Here is a 25,696-nt window from a genome sequence, read left to right as displayed (position 1 = left end):
TGTGACTTCTCTAAAAGTATTTGTAATATATTCACTGTCTTTGCAAGTGTTTTATAATAAATATATGCTGATATGTCCATTGATGTCAGGCTCACTGTTATTTGCTATGACCCCTGCTGATGTGTCATTGAACTGGGAAAAAAACTGCTGAAAAGGCCTTTATTTAAATGAACTCTGCACAACATGATGTGACAAAAAGTGGGAAAACACTATTAAAGAAGCCAAGACGGCTCTGATTCTGGATACTCAAACCTCTAAAATGTTATTTCCAGTAACTATTTGATAACTCTACTGCAATTACAATAGACCACCACAGATATTATATTTGATCTGGCTGGTAATAATCATGACCAAACATGTACAATAAGGTGATATATTTTGTTGTCTATTTTTGTTGTTGTCTCTGTGTACTGGAAGCTTCTTCTGGCACCAAAACAAATTCCTGTGTGTGTGTGTGTGTGTGTGTGTGTGTGTGTGTGTGTGTGTGTGTGTGTGTGTGTGTGTGTGTGTGCAAACACACTTGGCAATAAAACTCTTTCTGATTCAGATTCTGATATATAGGAACTGTTCTGAGGGATTCTTGACTCTTTGTTATGAAACCAGATGTTCAGAGAATATTTGATGAAAATGCATGATTTTCATGGCTCCACACAAACTATATTCAAATAGACTCTTGGTCTGACCCAATTTAATAACAGCATAAAATATTCTAAAATGATTAATGTGAGTATATTTTTAGTTCGTTGTAGTAAAATGACTAAGGGTTTCCTATAACAGTGGGAGCTAATGATCTTTCACAACCTTCATGATGGTCTTTATTAAATAATTCCTTCTAGTTAGGCTGATAGAATACCTCAACATGTGATTAAATACTTTATGGAGATGATATGGCAATTAATTCTTCTTTTTCAGTGATGTATTATGAAGGAAACAGATTAGCATTACAGAACATTGATCCATTTACTGCGTTAACATTTGATTAATGATATTGTCATTCATTTTAAAGGACATTTTGTTTTCCTTTAGCATAAAATTCTGACAAAGTTCTGTTTACTGATGTAAGTTTTCAATTATGTGACAAGTAATGCTGGCAGAATCTCTCTTAGACTCTCTAGATAATAACAATGAGTGTTTAAGACAAACACAAGTACAAAATAAATGTAGGAAACAGAAGCAGTGTAGAAGATTTGTGGCACATTACAGTAAATTCCCAAATCTAGCTGTCCATGATGAGGACTGTCCTGGTAAATGGCTCTTTGTTAATCCAATTCCTGAAACCATGCCAATGACAAAAAATAATTCTTGTTGTCAGCCTGCCACCTCTCTCTAACTGTATTGGCACATTTCAATTCTGTTTAGTTTAAGAGAGAGAATGTGTTGTAAATCATTTCTCCAAGTGAAAACAGGGCCATGTTTTCCAGTTCCTCACCAAAAGAATATATTCCTATCCATCCATTTAAATATTACTCATGGTCATCCAAAAGATTTAGTTCAGACTTTCAGCATATGCGTATTGAATCAAAACGCATACACATAGTCCACTATTATATTTTGTACAGCTGTGTGCTTCCTATTCAAATGTGTCAATGATGCTTAATTATAATGAACTAAAATTAGTTAGCATTCTTAAATCTGCAATCTTAAATTGAATCTGTAAAACATAAACATAAAACGATTAGAAGTATTCATATATATGCTATGTAGTAACATCACTCTGTTCCAAACCCAGAATATAATGAATTAAAATAAATCAACAAAATTAATAAATACCACTTTTTTTATATTTGTCTGGTTGATGTTCATCATAGGCTGTCCTTTGAGCTCCCTCTAGTGGAAAAATAAGGGGGACAACTATGTTCGTAGGACTTTTCATAAAAGTCAGGATAAAGTTGTCATATGTGTTTTTAATGTTACACAATGTAATGTTTTGCATTTTTATTTAAAATATTTGTTGTCCAAAACAATTTTTTGATTTTGTTTCATCACTGTTTTATGGTTTAAATTTGGTTTAAAACCCAATAATAGGCTGTTTATTGGCAGGTTCCATTGTGACATGTTGTCACAAATGGTCAGTGTGAGTTCAATGAACTATATTATATTTTTGTCCTTTGCAATAACTGGACATTTTTGTGAAGGCTTTTTTTGTAGCCAAGATGTACGGCATGTGGTTACATAGAAACTGATAAATATTCACTGAATTACTGGAGTAAAAAGTGTGACAACTAGCCTTGGTCCCCCTTATAGGTATAGTTGGTGTATAAGTTAATCTACCAGAAGTTTATGTTTATGATTTGTTTAAAAAGCGTATGACCCATTTAGTTTCATAATCATGCGCAGGCCATAAAAAAGAATAGTAACGCACTACTCTTCTGATGCCTCAAATGTGAAAGTACAAAGAATGCCCCAGTGATCGCTGATGAAATAGTCACACTTCAGCTTCTCCAGACCAATCAGGGTCATGCTTTCTGGTCGTAGCTGGGCACCCTCTGCGGCTGGTCTGAGGAAAATTCGATCGAATCGCAGGCGTATAGAATTAGGGATTTCATTGTTATCATTGATGGATGTGTCCCAGGTGTATCTGCTTTCCTCTGGGTTCCCTAGCATCTCCCACACATCAGAGATCCTGTCCGGCAGCCCATTGAGCTTCTTCACCTGCCATAACAAACACAGACAAACAAATTCACACGTCACATTTTGACAGAGTAAAATGTGGGTTTTGATTTAGAGCAAACACATGTTTGTATCACACACAACCTCCCAATCCCTGAGGTTAGTATCTCCTCCAAATATAACTGAGTGGTCCTCTGGAGCCTCTTTCATCCATTTCCAGACTCTCCGCAGCTGATTCAGGCGTTCTTGAGAACCTGTCTTGCAGCTCTCCAGATGAGATGTCATAATGCACAGCGGATGGCCTGAAAAGCTCACCTAAACAAACATGCATACACAAAACGGGACGCTGAATGTTCTGAATGGTCTAAATTTACATTATGACTTTTAGCATTATAAATATGGTCAACGGGGTTGAGAAAAAGTGCATATTCATAATCAGGCATATCGAAACAATAACTATCCAACGGCTAGCAAAAATTGGACCTACATTTGCAACTAGCAGGTTCCTGGCCATCTCTGTGGTTGGGTACTTCACAATGCTGCTCTGGAGGAATTGTACTCTTTCCTTTCTGAGCAAAATGCCAGTGAAATAGCCCTCTTCACTGGCTGAAACACAAAATCATCTAATATTCATACCAGAAATAGTATTTATTTATCGAGCTTGTATGCAACCATTAACATACCTTGCAGAAACTGATAATCTGTCATAATGTTCTGTAAAATCTTCAGAGAAGGAGGAATCAGCTCTTGTAACAGTACAACATCTGCACGGTACCTGCATTAAAATCATAATTTAGTGATCAAATCACTAAAAGTCTTTTTGTAAGTGATTTTGTAATACATTAGATCTTTTTTTAGTTAATTGAGACTGCTAAATGCTATATATGATGTGTGCAATGCTATTAATGCTAAAAATGTTTTAGATGAATATGCAAAGAAAACAATACAGTCAGTAACTCATTTGTGAGCATCTCTAATAGTATGTAACGTCAGCTCAACAAATGGTTTGAGTTTCTGGCAGGACCATCCATTCACTATTTAATCATATTAATTATAAATCTATAACCTTATTAATAACCTTATAAATCTGTGCAAGAGAAATCTATTCATATTAATGTTTGGTCTGAAGATGTATGCATACTGAATATAAAAAAAATTACAATTGTGAGTACCACTTACTTTCCTAAGAGTGACAGCAGACCTTTGACCCGGTCAAAGACATTATCCGGATCCAGACCGTCTATATTCCAGGTTATGACTGTCAGATAGCTGTTTCTGGAGCTGAATTGGGGTTTCTGCTGATCGGCTGACTGATCCGTGAATGAATTTCCCCAGTATGCCTGTTTTAAGGGAAAACTAGAATGTTTTGTCTGGGTGGACTTGGATTCTGTTGATGGTGTGTGTTCACCCTGGATCGGAGGGGTTTGTGTTGACTGCGTTTGGACAGATTGGAGTTGGGGTGACTCCGTCTGAGTTGACTGGTCACAGGTAGACAGAGCTGATGTTTTCTGTGCACTTTGGGCTTTTTGTCGATGAGAGGAGGGTGCAGGAGAAGTTTCAGGTGAAATAGAAGGATTTCTTGTTTTGCGAGGATTCTTTTCTTGCTTTGATCCTGCAGACCTTTTTTCATGGCGCTCAGGCGGGTGTTGTGAGGGTGGCGACAGCTCTTCAACAGTGACCTGAGTACAATCACCACCTGTTTTCGTTCGGCATACAGCACTGCGTCTCTTTTTATGCTTTTTATTCTTCCCACTTTTCCCCTCAACTTTGGTGTCCACAAGAAGAGGAGCACTGTCATTACAGCCCACACGGGGCTCTCCTGAGCAGGTATCACTATATTAGAATAAAATACAGTATGTCAAAAAGTCAGTTGTGTTGCGAGCTTATACATATTAATCCATTAAAAATAAAACAGCAGCATCTATCAAGACTAAAGCAGCTTGACATTTTGAAATTAGATAATCTAAATAAAAATTCAAGTCTAACCAAAGCAAACAGTTTTGGAAACAGTATAACAGACATTGATTAACTACAGAAAATACAAATGCTTTCAATGCTTCTTGAATTGTGTACTTACCTTGGTGAACAAGGTGGTTCATCCATTTTAACAGGGAGGATAGGTTTGTGCTTCTTGGAGCTTTCAGATTCTATTTCTGTTCAGGGTTTGGTACTGACAGCGATTATGCAGTCAAGTTAAACCAGACATGAACAAGTTTATTCAGCCTATGCCTATGAAGAGCATGGTTAGCTCATTAGTCACTACATGCAATGTGTCCAAAATGCCAACAATATGAATATTAGGTAACAGGATAGACCTATAGGTAGCTAAGTTATCACTGGGTATGTGATTTATAATTTTGTAGGCTATAGCTTAAATCTAAAATGTAACTGCTATGTGTACGTGCTACTCCTATATAATCTACATTAACCTGTATTAGGCTATCCACCTTATTCTGCTCTAAACAATGCGCGAAACCGGAGTCGTCGTCATGGCAGCGCGCATTGTTTAGACTGAGCAGAATAAGGTGGATATAACCTTTGGCGATAGGCTACCATTCATTAAATAAACACGGAATACTGTCGACTCAAACAGAGTCGTAAGTAGGATAAATAGTCAGAGTTAGGCCTTTAATTTAAACTTTAACAGCTGCGAGATATAAGTCCCTATAGCATAACATATATTTCATACTTACAGACAACAGTAGTTGATGCAGAAGTAGTTAGTTTCGATTTCCCACGGTTCAGAACCGGGGTTGGTCTATGAAAAACTGAGCGGCAATAGCAACAAATTCAAATCTCAGAAGGTTTTCTCGTACTTTATGGTATAAATAGTTAAATACTTACAGTAAGATATTTACAATGAATTAAAAACGCAGGGAAGCGTTAAAATGAGTCGAATATTATTTCAGGAGACGAATATTAGCCTACTTCCGCCAGCTGCTAAACCCCGCCCCTTTTTTAGCTCTCTGTTCCAAGCGATTCCAAGAACGTCCCTTTAAAAGTCTTTGGTTATGATATGTGCAATTGCTGGAGAATTTTAAGTTGTTTTTCAAAGAAAATTGTGTATAATGGTGATGATTGTTGGTTGTTGTTGTTTTCTCTAACCACATGTTTTGGAGTGTGGTCAACATAATATTAATATATTATAATTAATAATGATAGTATAATTACTTATTTTTAAATAATACAATAATATAATGGTTGTTGTTATTTCTGTGACCACGTTTTAGGTGTGGTCGACTCGACATAATATTAATATAGTATAATTATTAATGCTAATAAAATAACGTATTTTATAAGATAATATAATAATAGGCTACTATAATAATAAAAAATAAAAAACGTAAAAAACTTTCTACTTGGCATCAAGGGATGTGATGATGTGGTGTGGTGGTGTGTTTCTGCAACATCACAGAGATCACGTCACGTGTCTCCCTCCGCCCTGCTGCTCGTCTCTGTCTGCTCTGCCGACACTCCCTCTCGCAGACATACACCTCAACATCTCACTAGCAATATCATAATCAGACCTTCATCTCAGCAAATAGCAGGTCTTCATCCCTGCATTACTCCAGCATCCAGCGCAGGTTCGCTATGGAGCAGCAGTACGGAAGCTGATTCTCGATGTCATGGAAACAGATGCTTGAAAAAGAGCGTCACATCCCACGGGTACAGATACAACTCACAATAGCAGCGCACATTTTTGCTGTTGACTTTCTATTTAGTCCCATTGTTTTTAGTGGTTTGCTTGTTTTATGTAACAAATTGTGTTAATTTTGGTAAATAATAAAATATAACATCGCGGATAATATAGTGTCACATGACATTTCTCCAGAGGTATCTAAGCCCTCAGGGCCGGTTGCTGTGGGGGATAGAAGTCAAATAAAAAAGACCATGCAACAAATGGCATCTAGCTTTAAATTTACTTTAAATTACTATTAATGAATTAAGGCTGCTGTGATGTATTTTATTTGATCTGTCTGTTTGTGATAGCCTAGCGTGTTTTGTCTCCCCTTTATAGAAAGTTTGAAGAGGTAATGACGGCCAAGATCCATTGCTGTGAAAAGGCAGCAGTGTCATCATGAACGTCTCACCAGTTCTCTCCCTTGTGCTTCTCTTCTGTATCAGAGGCAAGTATATTTCTGCATTACATGCATCATCACCAAAACAAATCTGTACCATATGAATGTATATATTTTTAATGGATCAATTTATTGAAGCTTTAGACAAAATTTTAATGTTTTATTTTTTTTGTATCATATCTGATACTTCAGGCTTTTATGACTTATATATAGTATGATAAAGTGAGAGTATGGAGCTCACAGTCAAGGAGAATGATAAAAAAAAAAAAGATTTATGATTTAAAAAATAATTTATGATTTAACCAAGGAAACCTAAGTTGCTTCAGTCCAGTAAATGCAAATTCATTTAGTGAGATGCCATTTAAACATGACTTGAGGACATGAAAGACACTGAGAGAAAATCTAGGTGATAAATGCACATAATCTTTTCCATAAACGTATATTTTAACTTCCTTCTTGTTCTTTCAGATTGCCCATGCTGCAATACTCTGTAGGGGCTTGGTTGTGTAACATCTTGGACTACTGAATCAAAAATGACAAACCCTAATATTTATTTCATCAGGCATTTGTTGTTTGTTTCTGATGCAGTATCGGGACAGTGCTGGCAGGCTGCAACCTACACGGAGAGCGTGGTGTCTCCGGATCTGAGGAGCAGCAGTATTTTACGGGTTCCGGATGTATCGTCTATGGCCCAGTGTGTGGGGGCCTGCTGTGGTCTCCTGGGCTGTGACCTGGCCTGGTTTTTTGAGCACCGCTGCTATGTGCTCAGTTGTCAGCGAAAAGAAAATTGCCAGCCGAAGCAAAGACCTGGTACTGACTCTCTCCTGGCCTTTTTGCAACGTGGGCCCCCGCAGACACTGGTTCTCCAATCCTTGGTCCAAGGAGAGTCTTTCCCAAACCACTGGCAGCCTCTGCCCAGGCACAAGGGCTCTGAGGACCATATGAAGGACCTTGCCTTGTTGGAAGGCATTCAAGATTTGGACAACACTGATGCTGAGTATGCTGAGAGCTTTCGAAGTTTGGATGAAGAAAAAAGAGCTGAAGACAGGGATGGCACAACTGTAGAACAAGAAGAAAGCCCTGGGCTATATGCACTTGTTCAAGGAAAAGAAGAATTCAACCAATCAGAAACGGAGAGAGTTGGTGAAAGACCGATGACAGTGCAGGGCTCTCTTGAAAGTAGCTCCTTTCCCCCAAGTCACTTCCCAGAAATTAGAAATGAAAGCAGATCATCTCTTATTGAAGCAGAATCCGATGTTACGCCCCAAACAAACACTGCACTTAACATAACGGTGAGTGTTGGTTACAGATTAATGTATATAATTTTTAGACACCCTAAAGACATTGGAAACAGACAGGTATATAAGTATTGTATAGACTACTGTTCAATAGTTTTGGGTCAGACTATTTTTGAAAGAAATACTTTTACACATTAGACACATTAAATACATTTAAAAGTGACAGTAACGACTTATACATTGTTACAAAAGAGTTCTAAAATAAATTATGTTGCTTTGAACTTTCTATTCATCAAAGGGGGGATTGTATCATGGTTTCCACAAAAATATTGGGCAGACAACTGTTCTCAACTGTGGACTATTTGTATGTATAATAATGCCTACAGTATATAGAGTAATATACAGTAATTATATAATACTAATATATATATATATATATATATATATATATATATATATATATATATATATATATATATATAAATATTTCTTGAGCACCAAATCAGCATATTGGAATGATTTCTGAAGGATCATGTGACACTTAAAATTGGAGTAATGGCTGATGAAAATTCAGCTTTGCCATTTTCAGTAATAAATTACATTTTAAAATATAATCAAATAGAAAAAAACTGATTTTAAATTGTAATAATATTTCAATATACAGTGAGGAAAATAAGTATTTGAACACCCTGCTAATTTGCAAGTTCTCCCACTTAGAAATCATGGAGGGGTCTGCAATTGTCATCGTAGGTGCATGTCCACTGTGAGAGACATAATCTAAAAAAAAAATCCAGAAATCACAATGTATGATTTTTTAACTATTTATTTGTATGATACAGCTGCAAATAAGTATTTGAACACCTGAGAAAATCAATGTTAATATTTGGTACAGTAGCCTTTGTTTGCAATTACAGAGGTCAAACGTTTCCTGTAGTTTTTCACCAGGTTTGCACACACTGCAGGAGGGATTTTGGCCCACTCCTCCACACAGATCTTCTCTAGATCAGTCAGGTTTCTGGGCTGTCGCTGAGAAACACGGAGTTTGAGCTCCCTCCAAAGATTCTCTATTGGGTTTAGGTCTGGAGACTGGCTAGGCCACGCCAGAACCTTGATATGCTTCTTACAGAGCCACTCCTTGGTTATCCTGGCTGTGTGCTTCGGGTCATTGTCATGTTGGAAGACCCAGCCTCGACCCATCTTCAATGCTCTAACTGGGGGAAGGAGGTGTATATATATATAATTTAAAATATTATAATTAAAGATGAAAATAATTTAAATTTACCATGCATTTACATATATCATAAAATTGACAAGGCTGTTGGCAGCAATCAGCAATGAAAGGAACTGGCTTTTCTCTTATAGATGGTATCTTTAGTTGCCAATTCATCATCATGACTTGAAATGTCATGATTCTATTTTAATATTGTGGCGTCATTGGGAAACATGGTGTCTCAAATGTACTCTCACTCTGGCCAAGTGCTTAATCAGTCTTTCATGTCTCATCTGCTGTGTCAAATCTTGTGAAATTTGTAAATAACACTTCATTATTATCCGGTTAGAGTCATGTCATTCACATTTTATTGCCTTGTTCTGGTGTCCTGTACTAGTCCACAGACTCTGGTTGACACGGGTGACAACAGTAGAGTTTGGAAAACAATGTTACTTTTATCATTAAAGGTTGAAGAAGACCCACACAACATTTCGTCTGCAACTGTTTCACCAAATGTCCTGCAAGACATCAGCACAGAGCCCTCGAGGTTCAGCGCAGTCAGTAGTTTCTTAAGTACTTCACTCAGCACTGAAGCCACATCGCAGATGATCACAGAAGAGCCAGGTACTACAGATGTGTTACTGCATTATTTCTAATTATTAGTGATGCTTACTCATGCAAGCAAGCATCACTATTATTATTACTCAGATTAACGTTCGTTTCACACACTCTCTTTGTTCAGAAAGAGCCCTGTCTGTGTCCATTAAAGGCCCTGTGGAAGCAACACTGCCTCAAAATACAGTTGAACTTAATGCTGCTGTTAATCCAGATGACACTTCAGGTACTGTATGGCCTTGTGCATTCCTGAATCGTAATTAAGCATTTACTATTATGTTGACAGTGGCTTTTTCCTCAGAGGTTCCTTACACATATGAGTGGACTTTGGTAATGTCTCCTGATGGACGCCACGGGGTGATGGAGGGGCACCACAACAAGTCTGTTAAAATATCAGAAGTGAGACTCAACTCCTGGCCACTTTCCATATGACTGCCAAGTGATCATTTTTAGAAGATTAGACTATGTTCTTTTTCTAAAAACATCTTTGTTTCCTTTATTCCAGCTTTCCATTGGTGTCTATGCTGTCCGAGTGAGTGTGAAAGCACAACAAGCGTATGGAGAAAGTGCTGTGAACTTCACAGTACATCCTGGTATAACTTCACCCCCTTTAGATCATAATTTGATATTATTTGCCAAGTATGTGCATGTGCTTTATATATGAACAGGCTTACTTTTCATTCTGCAGCAGTGGATATAAATAAGCCTCCTAAAGCCATCACTCTGCCCAAGAGCCAAGATGTGCTTCTCCAAGAAGGTTCCATCTTCATTATTAATGGCAGTCGTATGTAGCTTGTTTTGTCCATTTCTCTCAGATTTTCTTTAGATCATTCATGAGTTTTTAACCAAATGTGCATCCTGATGCTTCCCAGAGAGTGTGGATGATGTTGGAGTTGTCAGTTACCTGTGGGAAAAGGTGGACGGCCCTTTTTGGAAACCTGAGGGGCCCGTTGACACACCTGTACTACAGCTACAGAATCTTTCACCAGGAGAATATACCTTCAAGTAAGTTTAACCTGTCATACCCGACTTGCTCCAAGCGGGATTCAAACCGGGGTCTCCGGCGTGGGTGTGGGCGCTAACAAGGACACTAAAGACCACTTTACACACCACAGGTTTACACACACAGCTCTTCCTGGCCTACGTCTGCACATTGCATAAGGACTTAGCTAAGTTTGTACTGTAACAATAGGCCTATGTATTGTGTAATTTTCATTCTTCATCTACGATTTGATGTTGAAATCTTTGGTGGGCGATTCCTCTGGGGCTTTTTTAATTTGGCTTGACCTCATTAACTCAATCCTGACCTGGTTTTTGCTTGTCCTAAATTAGGCTGACAGTGTCTGATTCTGATGGACTGACTGACTCCAGCACTGCCACTGTAAGGGTCAGCAGCCCAAAAGATGACCCTCCTCGGGCCAGACCAGGCAGTGACCAGGTCATTACCCTGCCTCTCAACCACCTCACCTTGTCGGGTAACCACAGCACCGATGACCATGCCATTACCAGTTACCTCTGGAGTCTCCATCCCAGAAGCCTGACCCAGAAAGTCACTATGCAGGTAATTAGATCTTTATTTTACCCAGTGGAAAAATGTGTTGAAGAACACTTACTGGAGTTTGTCAGTAATGTCTCAGATGTTTATCTTAAAATTCCTCAAAATAAATAAAAGATAAAAATAAATGAGACAAATAGAAATTGGAAAACAGGGCAGAACTTTAAGTAACACTTTATTTTACAGTGTCCTTGTTACATATGTTTCATGTATTTACCATAGTAATAACAGTAAATTATGCATAATTACATGCAACTAACCCTCAACTAAATCCTAATCCTACCCTAACCCTATAGTAAGTACATTTAGTTGCTTAATATTACTCAGTACTTAAATATATAAAATTGTAACAATGACACCTTAAAACAAAGTGTAACTGAACTTTATTTTACAGCCCGGTTCCCCATCTTCATACTATGTACTTATTACAGTAATTAAATAACTGGGTAATAACTAGGTACTAACCCTGAACCTACCCCTAAACCTAACCTTAACCCATGTAGTTAAAGGTGAACTAAGTAACTTTTTTACCTTAACCGAACAGCTTTGGAGTCATTGTAATGGTTATATTACTGATTTCGGGTTGAATGGTGGTCGTCTCGCACCCCCCTGGTGCCTGTGAGCCGCAAAACCACCCTTGCAACTTTGGGCCGGCGGGCCGCCGGCCTCAGTGTTAGGAAGTATCGTGTGATATCAGGTCTCGCGAGGTAACGAATTGCTTTACGGCACTCCACACGTACACGCCCTCATCCATCCAGTATCCGGCTAGCTATAAGAACAAGGTAACGCTAGATATTGAGTTCTTCAAGTTTTCATAATGGCTGAACATGTAAAAAAGAAGCAGAAAGCTAGGAAATCTTTGTCAGAGGACCAAAGAAAGAGGAAACGGGAGACTGACCGAGCGTGAAGTCAGACTAGAGTTAATATTGGACCGGCTTTTTCAGAATGGAGAGAACTGAAAGAAACCGAAGCCTGCAAAACCGATGCTGACCTGGCCTTCTTGCTGTTGCACTTGTATCTTTAGAATAAACTGTGTTTAATGTTTGTATTTCTTGTAATTGTGACCTCAGGATGTTTGTTATTGTCTGTTTAGGTTTTTATTATGGTCGCTGTCTGTTACGGGCTTACTAGTACGCTACTGTAACTTAGATGTTAGCATTTTCAGTAGTAAACAAACGTGTTTGTTTTCTGTAGTGTTTTGTCCGTTCCTCTATCAGGTTTTATTTGTGTTACTGAGATCGCCTATAAATCGATATGAAATTCTTCAAATTATGCTTTAGTTTAGCTTGCCGCCTGCCTCAGAATTAGTAACGTTATATGTTGCATGTTCACAGATCTAGCATGTTAGGATGCTAGCTAGCAATACAACTTATTATGAAATTTCAAACCAAACGGTATGAACGAATAAATTATAGCCTTATACCATACACGTATTCTTGCAAAATAAATAAACAAACTAGGCTACGTGTTTGACTTCGTTTGGTCAATCGTTATGATGGACAACTCGGATCACCGTCAAAATTATAAAAGAATGTAACGTAACATTTATTTTGATAATGTATAATCTAAGTGTCTATAGCTATAGTTCAAACTTAAATAGAAATAAATAGCGGAATATTTCTTATAGTATTGTTTTTCGCCATAATGTTACTGATTACGTTTGGCAACACTATACAAATATACACTATCTCAACATTTATATGATATTCTTCTGAGAATCATACATACTTCAGTTGACATGGCTCCGTTTGTTCGCCGGCTTCTCTGAAAACAAATGCACATGGCCTGAGCGAGATGGGAGGGGTGAGTGTTGACAACGAGTTTACGACAGTTTTCTCATAATATATATATACTCCGAAACTGTAGGGGGAGCTCGAGAGAGAAACCTGCGAGAAAACAGCCAGTCTTACTGAGCGCTGCTTTAAGTTACCTTATATTACCCAGTATTTTCTCAGTTCTCAGTACATGTAATGTAAAATAAAGTTCAATAGAAAACAGAAATAAATGAGACAATTGCTGTGAGAGTAAAGAACTGTAAAACTTAATGTCAACTATAATATGTTCAGAAGAGATTGTTGTCAAATACTGGATATGAATCATTACATTTCATATGATTCAGTGGTTTATTTTATAAATGATAACATGACACATGCAGTCTCTTCTGAAAATAAAAATCAGGAAAATAAAGCCAAAGTCTTTAAGCCAATCTCATTGCTACCTTTGAGAAACAATTGATTATTGAACAATTTACATAATTATAGGCGGGACAGTGGCACTGTAGGTAGCGTTGTCGCCTCACAGCAAGAATGTCCCGGTTCGAGTCCCAGCTGAGTTAGGAGTCTTTTCTATGTGGAGTTTGCATGTTCTCCTTGTGTCTGCAGATGTTTCCTTTGGGTGCTCACAATCCAAAAACATGCAGTATTGGTGATTTGGAGATGCTAAATTTTCCATCTGTGTGTGTGTGTGTGTGTGTGTGTGTGTGTGTGTGTGTGTGTGTGTGTGTGTGTGTGTGTGTGTGTGTGTGTGTGTGTGTGAGTCCCAAGTCGTTTAATGGGGAGGGTTGGTGAAAGACCTGGCAACCTAGCCCGGAAAAATCATTGTCAAGAAAGTTCATGGACAGTATCTTGTGAATGTCAAGAGATGGCCATAGAATCACCAAGAGTCGGACATGACTGAAATGGTAATAGATAGATAGCAGTTGATATTTTCATATGCTATGTGTTTTCAGGATGTGAGATCACCTTTCCTGCAGCTCTCTGATCTCCAGGAGGGTCGGTACACGTTTCAACTGACAGTCACTGACTCCAGAGGTCAACAGGATTCAGACACCATCTCAGTCACTGTTCTACCTGGTAAAACAAACCCACTACACCAGTCTGATTCAGTGTGTATAAAGAAAATCTATGCATTCTCTATAATTGAAATTTTGTTGTGTGGTAGCAAACAAAGCACCAGTCGCTATAACAGGGCCAGACAGGCAACTCTTCCTCCCAGTCGACAGCATCACTTTGAATGGCAGCGACAGCACCGATGATCAGGCCATCAGCAGCTACCAATGGGACATGATCAGGTACCAGTATCAGTCTTTTAACGTTGCATCTTTACAATGAACTGGTTCATGAACCAAATTATTTGTTTGTAAATACATTTAAATGTAACACTTTATTTTAAGGTGAAGTAGTTGCACGTTACTACATGTACTTACATAGTAATTAATTATTACTATAGTAATAACAGTAAATTATGTATAATTACAACCCTAAACCAAACCCTAAACCAAACCCTAACCCTAACTGTTACTCTGTAGTAAGTACATGTAGTTAATTAATATTACTCAATACTTATTTGAGTATGTACAATGTAACTACGTCACCTTAAAATAAAGTGTAACCCATTTAAAATCATTATATATTATATTTTATACAAACATTTACCTACACCTACTTATTTACCGTTCAAAAGTTTGGGCTCTGTAACAGTTTTTTATGTTTTTGAATCTCTCTTATGTGCACCAAGTCTGCATTTATTTAATTTAACGAATTCATTTAATATAAAAAAAAGAAATAAAAAAAAAGTAATATTGTGAAATATTGTAATAATTTTAAATAACTGTTTTCTATTTTAATACATTTTAAAATATAATTTATTCCTGTAATGGCAAAGCTGAATTTCCAGCATCATTACTCCAGTCTTCAGTGTCACATGATCCTTCAGAAATCATTCTAATATGCTGATTTGCTGCTCAAGAAACATTTCTTATTATTAGTAATGTTGAAAACATTTTGTTTTTGTGGAAACCGTGACACATTTTTTCAGGATTCTTTGATGAATAGAAAGTTCAACTTTCTTCAGGAACAGCATTTATTTGACATAGAAATGTTTTGTAATAATATAAATCATATTTACTGTCAGTTGAATGCATCATTGCTGAATAAAAGCATTAATTTCTTTTTTTTTAAAATTGTTTTAACCCCAAACCTTTGAACTGTACTGTACATAGGCATTTTATTAAAATGTAAAAATTTAAAGCACAAAATTTCACAGGACATCTGGAAAGCATTGAAATGTTAAAGAACCATTAAATCATATTTATTAAACCAGTTCATTGAAACAAACTATTTGAAAAAATGTATTCATGAAAATAAGCCAGACATCTCAACTCCTTAAGTAACTGGACAATTGTGGCATGTTGTCTTTAAGAATGCTTCAGTAGGATCTGCTCTTGCTTAACCCTGTCTCATATTTCAAAACACATTTCTACATTTTCAATCACCCTTAGTGTTGCATGAATAGTAAAGGATTTTGGTGAAAATTGTATTGATGTGCCATCACCACTCTCCTATGTAACGGTGAAGTGGCCCTCCAGGCTTGAAGATAAAAGATGCCAGTAAAGCAGTTGCCATAGCAACTGGCCTGAGATCTGGGAATTACAAGATCAAACTGACTGTGACAGATCAGCAGGGAGAAACAGACAGCGCAGTCCTGACCGTTAGCATTAAAGAAGGTGAGCAGAATTATGTAAATGGATAAATATAAGTAACACATAATATGCATTTCTATAATTTAAACATGCATTTAAAATGCATGAATGTCATTGCATTACAGAAAATAGAAAACCAATTGGAATTTATTTTAATGTATAGGAGCTCTTCGCATGGTGGTCAAAAATGAACGATTTATTATTTTTTTAATTTCCATGAAATTAATGTACTATATTTTAGTTCTAGGTTTTTTATTTAACAGATTGTATTTTTAGGGGATTTTATGGTACTAAATTATATTTATGTAGTAGTTATAATCCATTTATACACCTTTTGAGCATAGTCCTAAAAATAAAATATCCAACTTAAACTGTCATAAATCTTGAATGCTTTGGAGCACAGACTTAAGTTTGGTTTAAAGAATGACGTCACTCTTGACAGATTATTGCTGAAGTGAAAAAAAGTTTAAAAAAGTTATAGAATTTTTACGTTTATTATGAAAAATGCTCAAAAATACTATTTAATTTTTTTATATGAAATATATATTTTCCAAAACATGTTTTGCTTTAAAACTGCTAGAAAATGAAAACCATAAATCTAAACAAGATGTGTTCCAAATTGAAGGTTGATATCTCAAAAAATGAGTTTTCAGTAAGATTTTGTTTGGGCGCACTACCAAACGTTTTCACTAGATGCAATTTGTTGCCCATTCATTTCCAATCCAGTCATTTTTGACTGCAAGGAGTACAAGTGTGACAATTTTTTCAGGACCATTTAACCGTTTCGAATAATGTAAATTATATATTTTTTCTGTTCACATAGCAAGTGCCAAAACCTTTTCCAAGTTTCGTACCATTCCAATGAAGTAAAAAAATCAAAAAAAATAAAATTAAAATCGAGAGCACGAGAGAGTTAAAGAAAGACATCACAAGAACACCTTTTTTAAGTGAAATATTACAAAAAAATATGACTTTTTTTGACAATACAATAGATATTCTGACAAAAAGCGTTCTAGGACGTTTCCAGCAATTCAGTGTGTTGTTAAATTCACAGCCAAAAGCCTTCCACTAGTCGCCCATGCCAGCGGCAGCCACACACTCACTCTGCCCAACAACTCTCTGGTGCTCAGGGGCTCGGTGTCCAACAGCGGAACAGCAAACGTGTCCTTTCTTTGGGTCCGAGATGAACAGAGTCCTGCTGCCGGGGTGAGTGAGTTAGTTGTACAGCATTTGCTGTGGCTCAGTGTTTTACCTGATGATCTCTCTCTCTCTCTCTCTCTCTTGTTTTCATATCTTTCGAGAGTAGGATGTTTTATATGGCTCAGATCACGAGGCCTTCCTTTACCTCGCCAATCTGGTAGAAGGAACGTACCTATTCCAACTCCGGGTCACTGATGCCCAGGGCCGCTCGAACATGGCTACGGCCACTGTGGAAGTGCGCCCTGGTAAGATATTTCTCATTCATTGTAGAAAATGCATTCAATATTTAAAATGCATCATTTATTTGGCATGTCGTCTAGGCTAAGAATACACTGCTGTTCAAAAGTTTGGGGTCGGTAAGATTTTTTAAATTATTTTCAATTGTATCTGATTAAAAATACAGTAAAAACATATATATATATTTTTTTTTTTACAAATGAAAATAATTATAATAAGCTGATTTGGTGCTTAAGTAAGACTTCTTATCAATGTTGAAAACAGTTGCGCTGCTTAATATTTTTGTAGAAACTATGATACATTTTTTCAAGCTTGACCTTGACCTAGTCCAGTTTCACCTCTGTGGATCTAATGGGTGGAGGCATCGAGTTATGGGTAGGATTAGGGTGTGTTTAGAGCTTCTAGCTCCACCCATTACACCCAAATGACATCAAGAGAGGAGGAGCTGGACTTCACGCTCCACCCATGGCTTTGCAGTGAGCAGCCTCTCTTTTTTTCAGGATTCTTTGATGAATATAAAGTTCAAAAGAACAGCATATTTTGTAACATTGTAAATGTCTTTATTGTGACTTTTGATCAATTTAATGCATTCTTGCTGAATAAAATAATTTCTTTCAATTTTTTTTTTACAAACTTTTGAATGGTAGTCAGGAATAATATTAGAATGATGTTATCCTTAAACAAACCTTATCAGAATATTTCTACCTTCATGTAAACATTTAAAGGGATAGTTTACCCAATGAAAACTCTCAATAATTATTCACCCTCATGTCGTTCCAAACCCGTAAGACTTTCGTTCATCTTCGGAACACAAATAATCGGAGAGCTTTCTGTCCCTCCATTGACAGCTACGCAACTACCAATTTGACGCTTCAAAAGGATCATAAAGAGATTGTAGAACAAATCCATGTGAATTGAGCGGTTTATACCAATTTTCTGAAGAGAATTGAATGCTTTATATGACAAACAGATTGAATTTCGGCTTTTATTCACATATAAACATTGATCAGCGCACATAAACAGAAGCTCAACCGAACCTGCCTGACACGCGAGAACAAACCTCTTGCGGAAGCTCAAACTGCTGCTTAACACACGAGAATGAACCTCATCGGTTCTCGCACATCAAGCGAACATGCTTCCACTTACCACAACTGATGTGTGAGTTAATGAATGTTAATGTGAATAAAAGCCTAAACTTTTGTTTGATGCCATTGATATTTGTGTGCAGATCCACGTGAGCGAGAGGAGGTGGAGCTTGAGCTTCAGGTGTGTGTGGCTCAGGTCAGCCAGCTGCAGAAGGACACTGTAGTGAGACAGCTGGCCGCCCTACTGCACGTTCTGGACTCAGACATTGCACTGAAGGGCCTGCACGGTCAGACAGACATCAGGTACTACACACACATTAACCAAACTAATCTAAAGGACAACTCCATTTTGACTTTTGTTGTTCTTAAATGAAGCACAATTATAATTACTAGAAACTAATCCTAGTTTAGTTAATGCCTAAACGGGTTTTTTTATGTTTAGCACAGTATTTAGGTTCTCAGTGCAGGGTCCTGATGGTACGATCCCAGGCCCAAAGCTCACTCGTCTGCTGAGAAACCAGCTGTTGCGAGAGAAAACCGACTTCTTGCTCTTTAAGGTCTTAAGAGTGGACACAGTCAGTGAGTGACTTGATTTGTTATCTTTAAATAATTTTTTCCATTTAATTTCCCTAAAAACAAATGGTAAAAGTCATTTATATAATAAATGAAAAAGCTTAATGCAGACTTTCTTGTTTTGAATATTTCAGTGTGTTTGCTGCTGTGTTCTGGACGTGGTCAGTGTGACCCCGTTACAAAGAGCTGTTCCTGTGACCCTCTTTGGATGGAAAACCCCATTCGCCGTTTCCTTGAAGATGGCGAGAGCAATTGCGGTTAGTGGGACCTCTCTATTCTATCTCCAAATAAGGCAAATATGTAAATGAGACATTTTAAATAAGATAGAAGCAAGTTCAGACCTAAGGTGTGGTCATCTGTGAAATTTTGCGTTCAAAATCAATTTATTTCAATAGGAATTTACACAAGCGGGAGTTTCCTGATGTAGATTTCGCATTTGGTTAGAGGTTGGGCCCGCAAATTGACAACAGAAAGCTGTTTGGTTGGAAAGTGATTTTTGTGTGCTGTTGCAGTGCTATTGACAATTGACGTTTTATTTCCACAAAATGTCGGTAACGTGACCACACTTTCATTGGTGCTTTCTGCTGTGCTAAATTATATAGACATGAAAAATCTAGAATGATTGACAGCAGTGGAAAGGCTGAGGGCTGATCTTCTGTCTCCTCCCTGCAGACTGGAGCGTGTTGTATGTCACAATCTCTTGTTTGGTGACAATCATTTTCCTCTTGTCAATCAGCTGGATTTGCGTCTGCTGCTGTAAAAGGTGATAAAGATTCTATTACTGCATGTAAACAAATGGCCTATTCAAATGTGTGGTATGAGTTATGTCAGTCCTACAAGTCCAGTATTAAAGGGATAGTTCAGCCAACAAAAAAACAAAAACATTTTGCCATTGTTTACTCACCCTCATGTTGTTTCAAACCCATACAGCTTCTTTTGTGGAACAAAATTATGATTTAACTGCTGTTTTCCATCAAAGAACAGTGAATATAAATTTTTTTTTACTTCAGGATCAACACAAAAGCATTATAAATGTGGTGTACTTGTGGTATGAATAACTTTACTCTATACTTTGTTTTGCGCTGTTTTAGAGGAAGACGCACCAAAGTGAGAAAGAAAACCAAGTATACAATACTGGACAACATGGATGAACAGGAGAGGATGGAACTTCAGCCGAAGTATAGTAAGTTTCAGTCCTGATTTCTTGATTAAAGGTACAATATGTAATTTTTTTCGCCACTAGGGGGTCGCTAACCTCTTACAATAACAAAGGCGAAAGTTGATGACGCAAAATTTCCTGCGGAATTATGGAACTTGTCGTCAAGCCGATGGATCTAATAATGTTTATGGATGAGTGAATACACTGATGTTTTTATCATGATATCAGCGCCACACGCGAGTCCCACGGATATAAAGGAATGGAGATTTCATTCTACCAAACGCAAGTGCTGTATTAGTGCTCACACAGGTCAGTGTATTAGACGTGTATTAGACAAATGAAACTTGTGAGGTAACGCAGCGCTGTTTCACTTGCTCTACACTATCACACTAAACTGCATTTGAGTGTGTTAAAGTTATAATGTTATTCTATGTGTTAGTTTGTCTGTATGAGACTAGCAGTGAGCTAGATCAACATTAGAATAACACACTGATCATATTCTAACATTTCATCATGTTGAGCTATAAAACATTGATTAGTTTTATGTACATTTGCTCACCTGTCTAATAAAGTACATACAAGAGCTGCGTCTCTGTGAAGTCGTGACTCGTGAAGCGCTGTCAAGTCCAAGTTAGTCGCTGATATTGATCCTCGTTTTAGTTCTCCTTTTTTCCCAAAGTCTGCTTGCCATGGTCCATAATATTTGAACGAAACAACAGCGTGCAGCCAGAGGTTACGCACTACACTCATTATGCACAGAAGTCCACGTCTGTCGTCATGGTTACTATGGCAGTACTTGAGCGGAAACCAGGGATAACGCGGATATTACGTCAGTGACAGGCGACAAGTGAACAGGTTTTCCAGGACGGCCAATTATTTAAAATTGGAATTTCTCTGAAATTAAAAATCTTTGGGAACTTTTGGGATATTGTAAGTACACAACTGCAGGAAATATATCACACTGTGCAAGTGATTTCTGGATATTTTATTACAAAATTCTTACATATTGTACCTTTAACTTATTTCATGCTGCAATATTGCAGGGAGGAATGAAGACAGACATTCTTGCACTCATTGGAGGCTTATATTTTTAAGTGGTTTGCAACTTTGTTTGTTTTTTTAGAGGCAGACCATTTGGTTTCTAATTGTAGTTCATTCTGCATTCACTTTTCTTTGTTTGTCATTTTAGATATTAAACACAGGAGCACAGAGCACAACTCGAGTCTGATGATGTCAGAATCAGAGCTGGACAGTGAGCAGGACAACATTTTCAACTATGGGAGAGCCGATAAAGCTCGGAACAGAGCCAATGGAGTGGTCAGAAATGGAGACACTCTCAGCCTTTGTCCTGTGGAGGGTTGAGTCCTGTGGAGGGTTGAGTCTCACATGGACAAATAGACATTTCTTCATGGTGGATATTTACAACGCAAGGGTATTGTTGAATATTCCACAAATTTAGATAAAGACTGGCTGAATGAATGAACTGCTAAATGACTACTGAATGCAGATGGTCTTGCAATGAATAATCATGGTTTGCTAAATGATTCAGTACATTTAGTTTTTAAGTTACCAATAGCATATACAATCTGAATATAAAAAGACGTGCATTCAACTCACACAATCGCAGTTTTCCTCAGTACTGTATGTGCTTAATAATGCTTGTATGTTCAGTGACACAGTGCAAGCAATTGACTGGTTATTTTGGCTATTTATATGATGCTTCAATGATCAATTTTAGGGAGAAGCTGCAAATAACTGATCTATTACAAAGCAAAATTAAAAAAGAAAGCAAATATCAATCTTCTTTATGCAAGAACATTTTAACTGTACTGAACTTTTTGAATGTTAATGTGCCTGATTAAAATGCACACTTTTTGTTATGATTTTTTTTGGTATTTGTAGTCTTGTCTCTGATACTGTACTGTATCTTTTTAACGTTCTGGTTTTACAAGCTTTTAAAATTTCTGCTTCAGCTGAAATTGCAATAGAAGCCATTTGTACCTGGCATATTGTGACGAGGAGATGCATTTCTTAAATTTTCTTTTTTGTTTTAATGCAGCTGGAGATGAAAATAAATAAAGACGTGGCACTTTACAGAGGTTAAGACTGTTTTATAACTAAAATAAGAGTTAAATATTTATAGTAGCAGTGTCAGAAATGTCATGAAACAGTGTGCATTTAGTTTAGCTGATCCATTACATCACTAATAGCAGAAGTTGAAATGTCCAGAGATAAAGTTTCAGCTGTATTTATTAGTCTTTACATCTTCATGCACTTTTCTGGAAACATTTCAATCCCAAGTACGAAAATGAATAGCCTATACTTCTAAACATACACCGTTTACAATACAATTAGGTATATCAATTGAGAATTAATATTTACAACAATTAAAAAAACTAAAATTGAGGACAGTTTCATTAAAAAAAATACATTGGCACAACATTTGGCCACAATGACAACTTTGTTAACTTGCTATACAAATCTCTATACTTCAATACCTCAAATCAGAACAGTTTAAGCACCCAAATATATCCCATCATTTAGATTTCTACATTTTGCAGAAGCTTTTATCCAAAGCGACTTACAAAAGAGAAACAAACAACCTTCACAGTCAATGTTTCATGTTTAGCAGTCTTACTCTATTTCTAGATGTACAAAAATAGAACACATAGTAAGTTTAACATTTACACTCTGGAATAGCATTTTTTAGAGAGTTTGTGCTTTTATTTCTCACTGGATCAACCCCCAATCCCTATATTTGTACATCCTCAATCATAAATTGAGTTTGCTTATTTTTTTGTGCCTAAATGAATCAGCTACACTGCAAAAAATTTAATTAAATTAAACTAGGTAAAAAATAATTCACAAAAACTTTACATATTAAAGAAATCTCATCTTACACAATTACACAAAAATAGGTTTGTCTTGTTTTAAAGATGTTTAGTTATTTTTACATAAAAATTAAGATTTTTTTTGCAGTGTATGTTAAGTCTTATTTCAGAGCAACTAGGTTACTTCAATCAGTTATGATGGACAGAATATGAAAGAGGGCAATTTGTACCACCTCTTTTTACAGCAAATATCTAAAATACCAGTCATCAAAATGTCTCTGCTCTTTCAGAACATCAATTCTTATTGTCAATATTCAGTTACATCTAACTAAAAGAGAGAATGGTTCACAGTGTTTTGTAGATTATGTTTTTATGATGGTCTTGCTTGAATAATGGCACACCACAATTGTATTTTTTTCTCTAACCGCGAGTAACCATTGTCTTCAAGGAGAGAGTCCCCCCAAACACATGTACTTTACTTCCAGATACTCATCAATGCCATATTTGGATCCTTCTCTGCCCAGTCCAGATTGTTTGATTCCACCAAAAGAGGCTTCTGCGGCGGAGATCAGACCTTCGTTGACCCCGACCATGCCCACCTCCATCTGCTCGGCCACTCGCCAGATCTGACTGATGTCTCTGGAGTAAAAGTAACCTGTTGAAAGAAAACAGTTTTGAATGCTATGCCACTGAAAAAGACAAGAGCTAGCTGTTCTTGTTTGCTTTATATACAGCCCTCTAATGGGGTGCACTCACTTGAGCATCCAGATACATTAGGGTACAATAGAGCTAAAGGAAAATGTGATTTTTGTGGTTCCATGATATATGACTTGAATTTTATATATATATATATATATATATATATATATATATATATATATATATATATATATATATATATATATATATATAAGGCTGCATTTATTTGATAAAAAACAATAAAAAAAAAACAGTAATATTGTGAAATATTATGACAATTTAAAATGACTGTTTTCTATTTTAATATATTTGAAACTGTAAGTTCTTTTGAACTTTCTATTCATCATAGCATCATGAAATAAAAATGTAAATAATTGTTTTCAACATTGATAATCATAAATGTTTCTTGAGCATCAAATCATCATATTAGAATGATTTCTGAAGGATCATGTGACACTGAAGACTGGAGTAATGATGCTGAAAATTCAGCTTTGATCACAGGAATAAATTACACTTTACTGTATATTCACATAGAAAACAGCTGTTTTAAATTGGAATAATATTTCACAATATTACTGTTTTTGTTTGTATTTTTAATCAAATAAATGCAGCCTTAGTGAGCAGAAGATACTTCTTTTAAAAACATTAAAAATCTTACTGACCCCAAACTTTTGAACGGTAGTGTATATTCAAAATTCTAATGTAGTCTATTGTACATGCCTTTCAACCAATAAGAAACAGGCATGTGAGAAAAAGTGGCCAAACTCAACAAAAAAAAACTTTGTAAACTCTGAAATGTAGAGACTACATAAAAAAAAACAGATGGACAAACCTGCTAAACCAACAGGAGAAGCATTGGCAATAGCAAGTGCCTCCTGTTCTGTGTTGAACCTGGAGAAGAAGAAAAAAACAGTCAGCAGCTGGCGGAAGATCATTCAACCTGAAACATGTCGCTCATTAAAACCTATTCACAAAACATGTTATGATTTAAATTTTAATAAATCTAAATATTTTTATACAAATAAATTAAACTTTTCACTCAAATTATGTATATAATATAATGAAATAGACAGATGAATCTGTACTGAAAAATAAAATGTTTTAAATGACAACATTTGAGGTTAATAACAAGTTACATAATACAACAACCTGTAAATACTCACTTAACAACAGGAATGAGGGGTCCAAAGGTCTCCTCCCGCATACAGAGCATGTCAGTGGTGACATTGGACAGCAGGGTGGGCTGCATGAAGGAGCCCTCCAGCCTCTTCCCACCTCGAACTACGACTGCTCCCTGTGCCACAGCATCTGCAACCTGACCCTCCACCTGAGAGAAACAACAGCATTAAATCCTTTCATCTCAACCAAATTTCCTTCACATGATCTATCTGTGTGTGTCAGTGATGCCAAGTCAGGCTACTTTAACACTGTTACCACAGGTTGTTGTTTAAGTCCACTAGTTGAAGAGACAACCTTGCTTTTTACCCCCTGGAACGCCAATTGGGTTGTTTTTGCCGTGATTGGGCTAGTTTTGATTAGCAGTTGGACTGGTTTTGTTATGCAGACCTGGCAACCCTCGGTGTGTGTGCTGATTGACAGTGACATGAGGCACCTTCTCTGCGGCGCGGGTGTTGATGAGCGGCCCCTGTGTGGTGGTGGGCTCTGAGCCGTGACCAATCTTCAGCTCGCCATCCATAGCCTTCGCCAGCTTTTCCATGAAAGCATCGTGAATCCCACTCTGCACCAAAAAGCGGTTGGAGCACACACAGGTCTACAGCAGAGATGAGTACAAGATGTGTTACGAGAGAGGAGAACAGCTGGTTACAAAAATGTCATATACACCATGATATTTGCATGCTACTCAAAGGCACTTCAAAGAATATCATTGTAATGAATCCTGATGAGTACCTATAGTTCCACTATTTTACTCATTGTTTATGAAAAATATTCAGTAAACTGTTTAGGTTAGGGATACATGATATATCGGCCACCATATCGGTATCGGCAGATATATGTTCATTTTAACGTTATCGTTATCAACCCAATAAGAAAATTTGGCTGATATATTAAAGACGATAAATAATGGATTATTTCCTTCAGCTGAGACACTTCAGATGTTCGACAT

General features: G+C 36.8%; 3 protein-coding genes across 4 annotated transcripts in view; 1 reads left to right on the top strand and 2 right to left on the bottom strand.

The window, feature by feature from the left end:
- Positions 1-860: 860 nt before the first annotated feature.
- Positions 861-5,562, bottom strand: tdp2a (tyrosyl-DNA phosphodiesterase 2a). Its single transcript, XM_082149536.1, has 8 exons — positions 5,455-5,562; positions 5,304-5,378; positions 4,688-4,839; positions 3,790-4,443; positions 3,294-3,385; positions 3,098-3,216; positions 2,755-2,925; positions 861-2,652 (listed from the first exon to the last, which is right to left on the bottom strand). Exons 3-8 carry the CDS (start codon positions 4,711-4,713, stop codon positions 2,362-2,364), a joined length of 1,353 nt encoding a protein of 450 aa, XP_082005662.1. The 5' UTR covers positions 4,714-4,839; positions 5,304-5,378; positions 5,455-5,562; the 3' UTR covers positions 861-2,361.
- A 523-nt stretch (positions 5,563-6,085) lies between these two features.
- Positions 6,086-22,135, top strand: kiaa0319 (KIAA0319). The gene is made up of 21 exons (XM_082149318.1): positions 6,086-6,276; positions 6,629-6,737; positions 7,278-7,981; positions 9,605-9,761; positions 9,880-9,978; positions 10,054-10,151; positions 10,258-10,345; positions 10,441-10,536; positions 10,625-10,757; positions 11,085-11,313; positions 14,036-14,159; positions 14,248-14,377; positions 15,663-15,811; positions 16,842-16,993; positions 17,094-17,232; positions 18,453-18,612; positions 18,752-18,888; positions 19,017-19,139; positions 19,555-19,645; positions 19,974-20,065; positions 21,231-22,135. The coding sequence occupies exons 2-21, from the start codon at positions 6,689-6,691 to the stop codon at positions 21,401-21,403; spliced, it is 3,123 nt and encodes a 1,040-aa protein (XP_082005444.1). The 5' UTR covers positions 6,086-6,276; positions 6,629-6,688; the 3' UTR covers positions 21,404-22,135.
- A 138-nt stretch (positions 22,136-22,273) lies between these two features.
- aldh5a1 (aldehyde dehydrogenase 5 family, member A1 (succinate-semialdehyde dehydrogenase)) overlaps positions 22,274-25,696 on the bottom strand; it is a 7,952-nt gene continuing 4,529 nt past the window's right edge. For both annotated transcript variants that reach the window (XM_082149343.1, XM_082149342.1), the window contains 4 exons: positions 25,184-25,342; positions 24,735-24,898; positions 24,404-24,462; positions 22,274-23,527 (listed from right to left, as the gene is read on the bottom strand). In XM_082149343.1, coding sequence (XP_082005469.1) covers positions 23,316-23,527; positions 24,404-24,462; positions 24,735-24,898; positions 25,184-25,342 — 594 coding nt within the window. In that variant the 3' untranslated portion in view covers positions 22,274-23,315. The remainder of the gene's footprint in view (positions 23,528-24,403; positions 24,463-24,734; positions 24,899-25,183; positions 25,343-25,696) is intronic.

The sequence above is a fragment of the Leuciscus leuciscus genome (assembly GCF_965113295.1).
Source record: "Leuciscus leuciscus genome assembly, chromosome: 20".
Classification (NCBI taxonomy): domain Eukaryota; kingdom Metazoa; phylum Chordata; class Actinopteri; order Cypriniformes; family Leuciscidae; genus Leuciscus; species Leuciscus leuciscus.
This window is presented reverse-complemented; position numbering and strand designations above follow the sequence as displayed.

Coding starts and splice junctions, on each gene's coding strand:
- kiaa0319 (XM_082149318.1), top strand. CDS start 6,689: ATGAACGTCTCACCAGTTCTCTCCCTTGTGCTTCTCTTCTGTATCAGA. Junction 6,738..7,277: donor GCTTCTCTTCTGTATCAGAG/GCAAGTATATTT, acceptor TTTCTGATGCAG/TATCGGGACAGTGCTGGCAG. Junction 15,812..16,841: donor GACCGTTAGCATTAAAGAAG/GTGAGCAGAATT, acceptor TTAAATTCACAG/CCAAAAGCCTTCCACTAGTC.
- tdp2a (XM_082149536.1), bottom strand. CDS start 4,713: ATGGATGAACCACCTTGTTCACCAAG. Junction 4,444..4,687: donor GAACCACCTTGTTCACCAAG/GTAAGTACACAA, acceptor ATTCTAATATAG/TGATACCTGCTCAGGAGAGC. Junction 3,386..3,789: donor CTGCTGTCACTCTTAGGAAA/GTAAGTGGTACT, acceptor ATTTTAATGCAG/GTACCGTGCAGATGTTGTAC.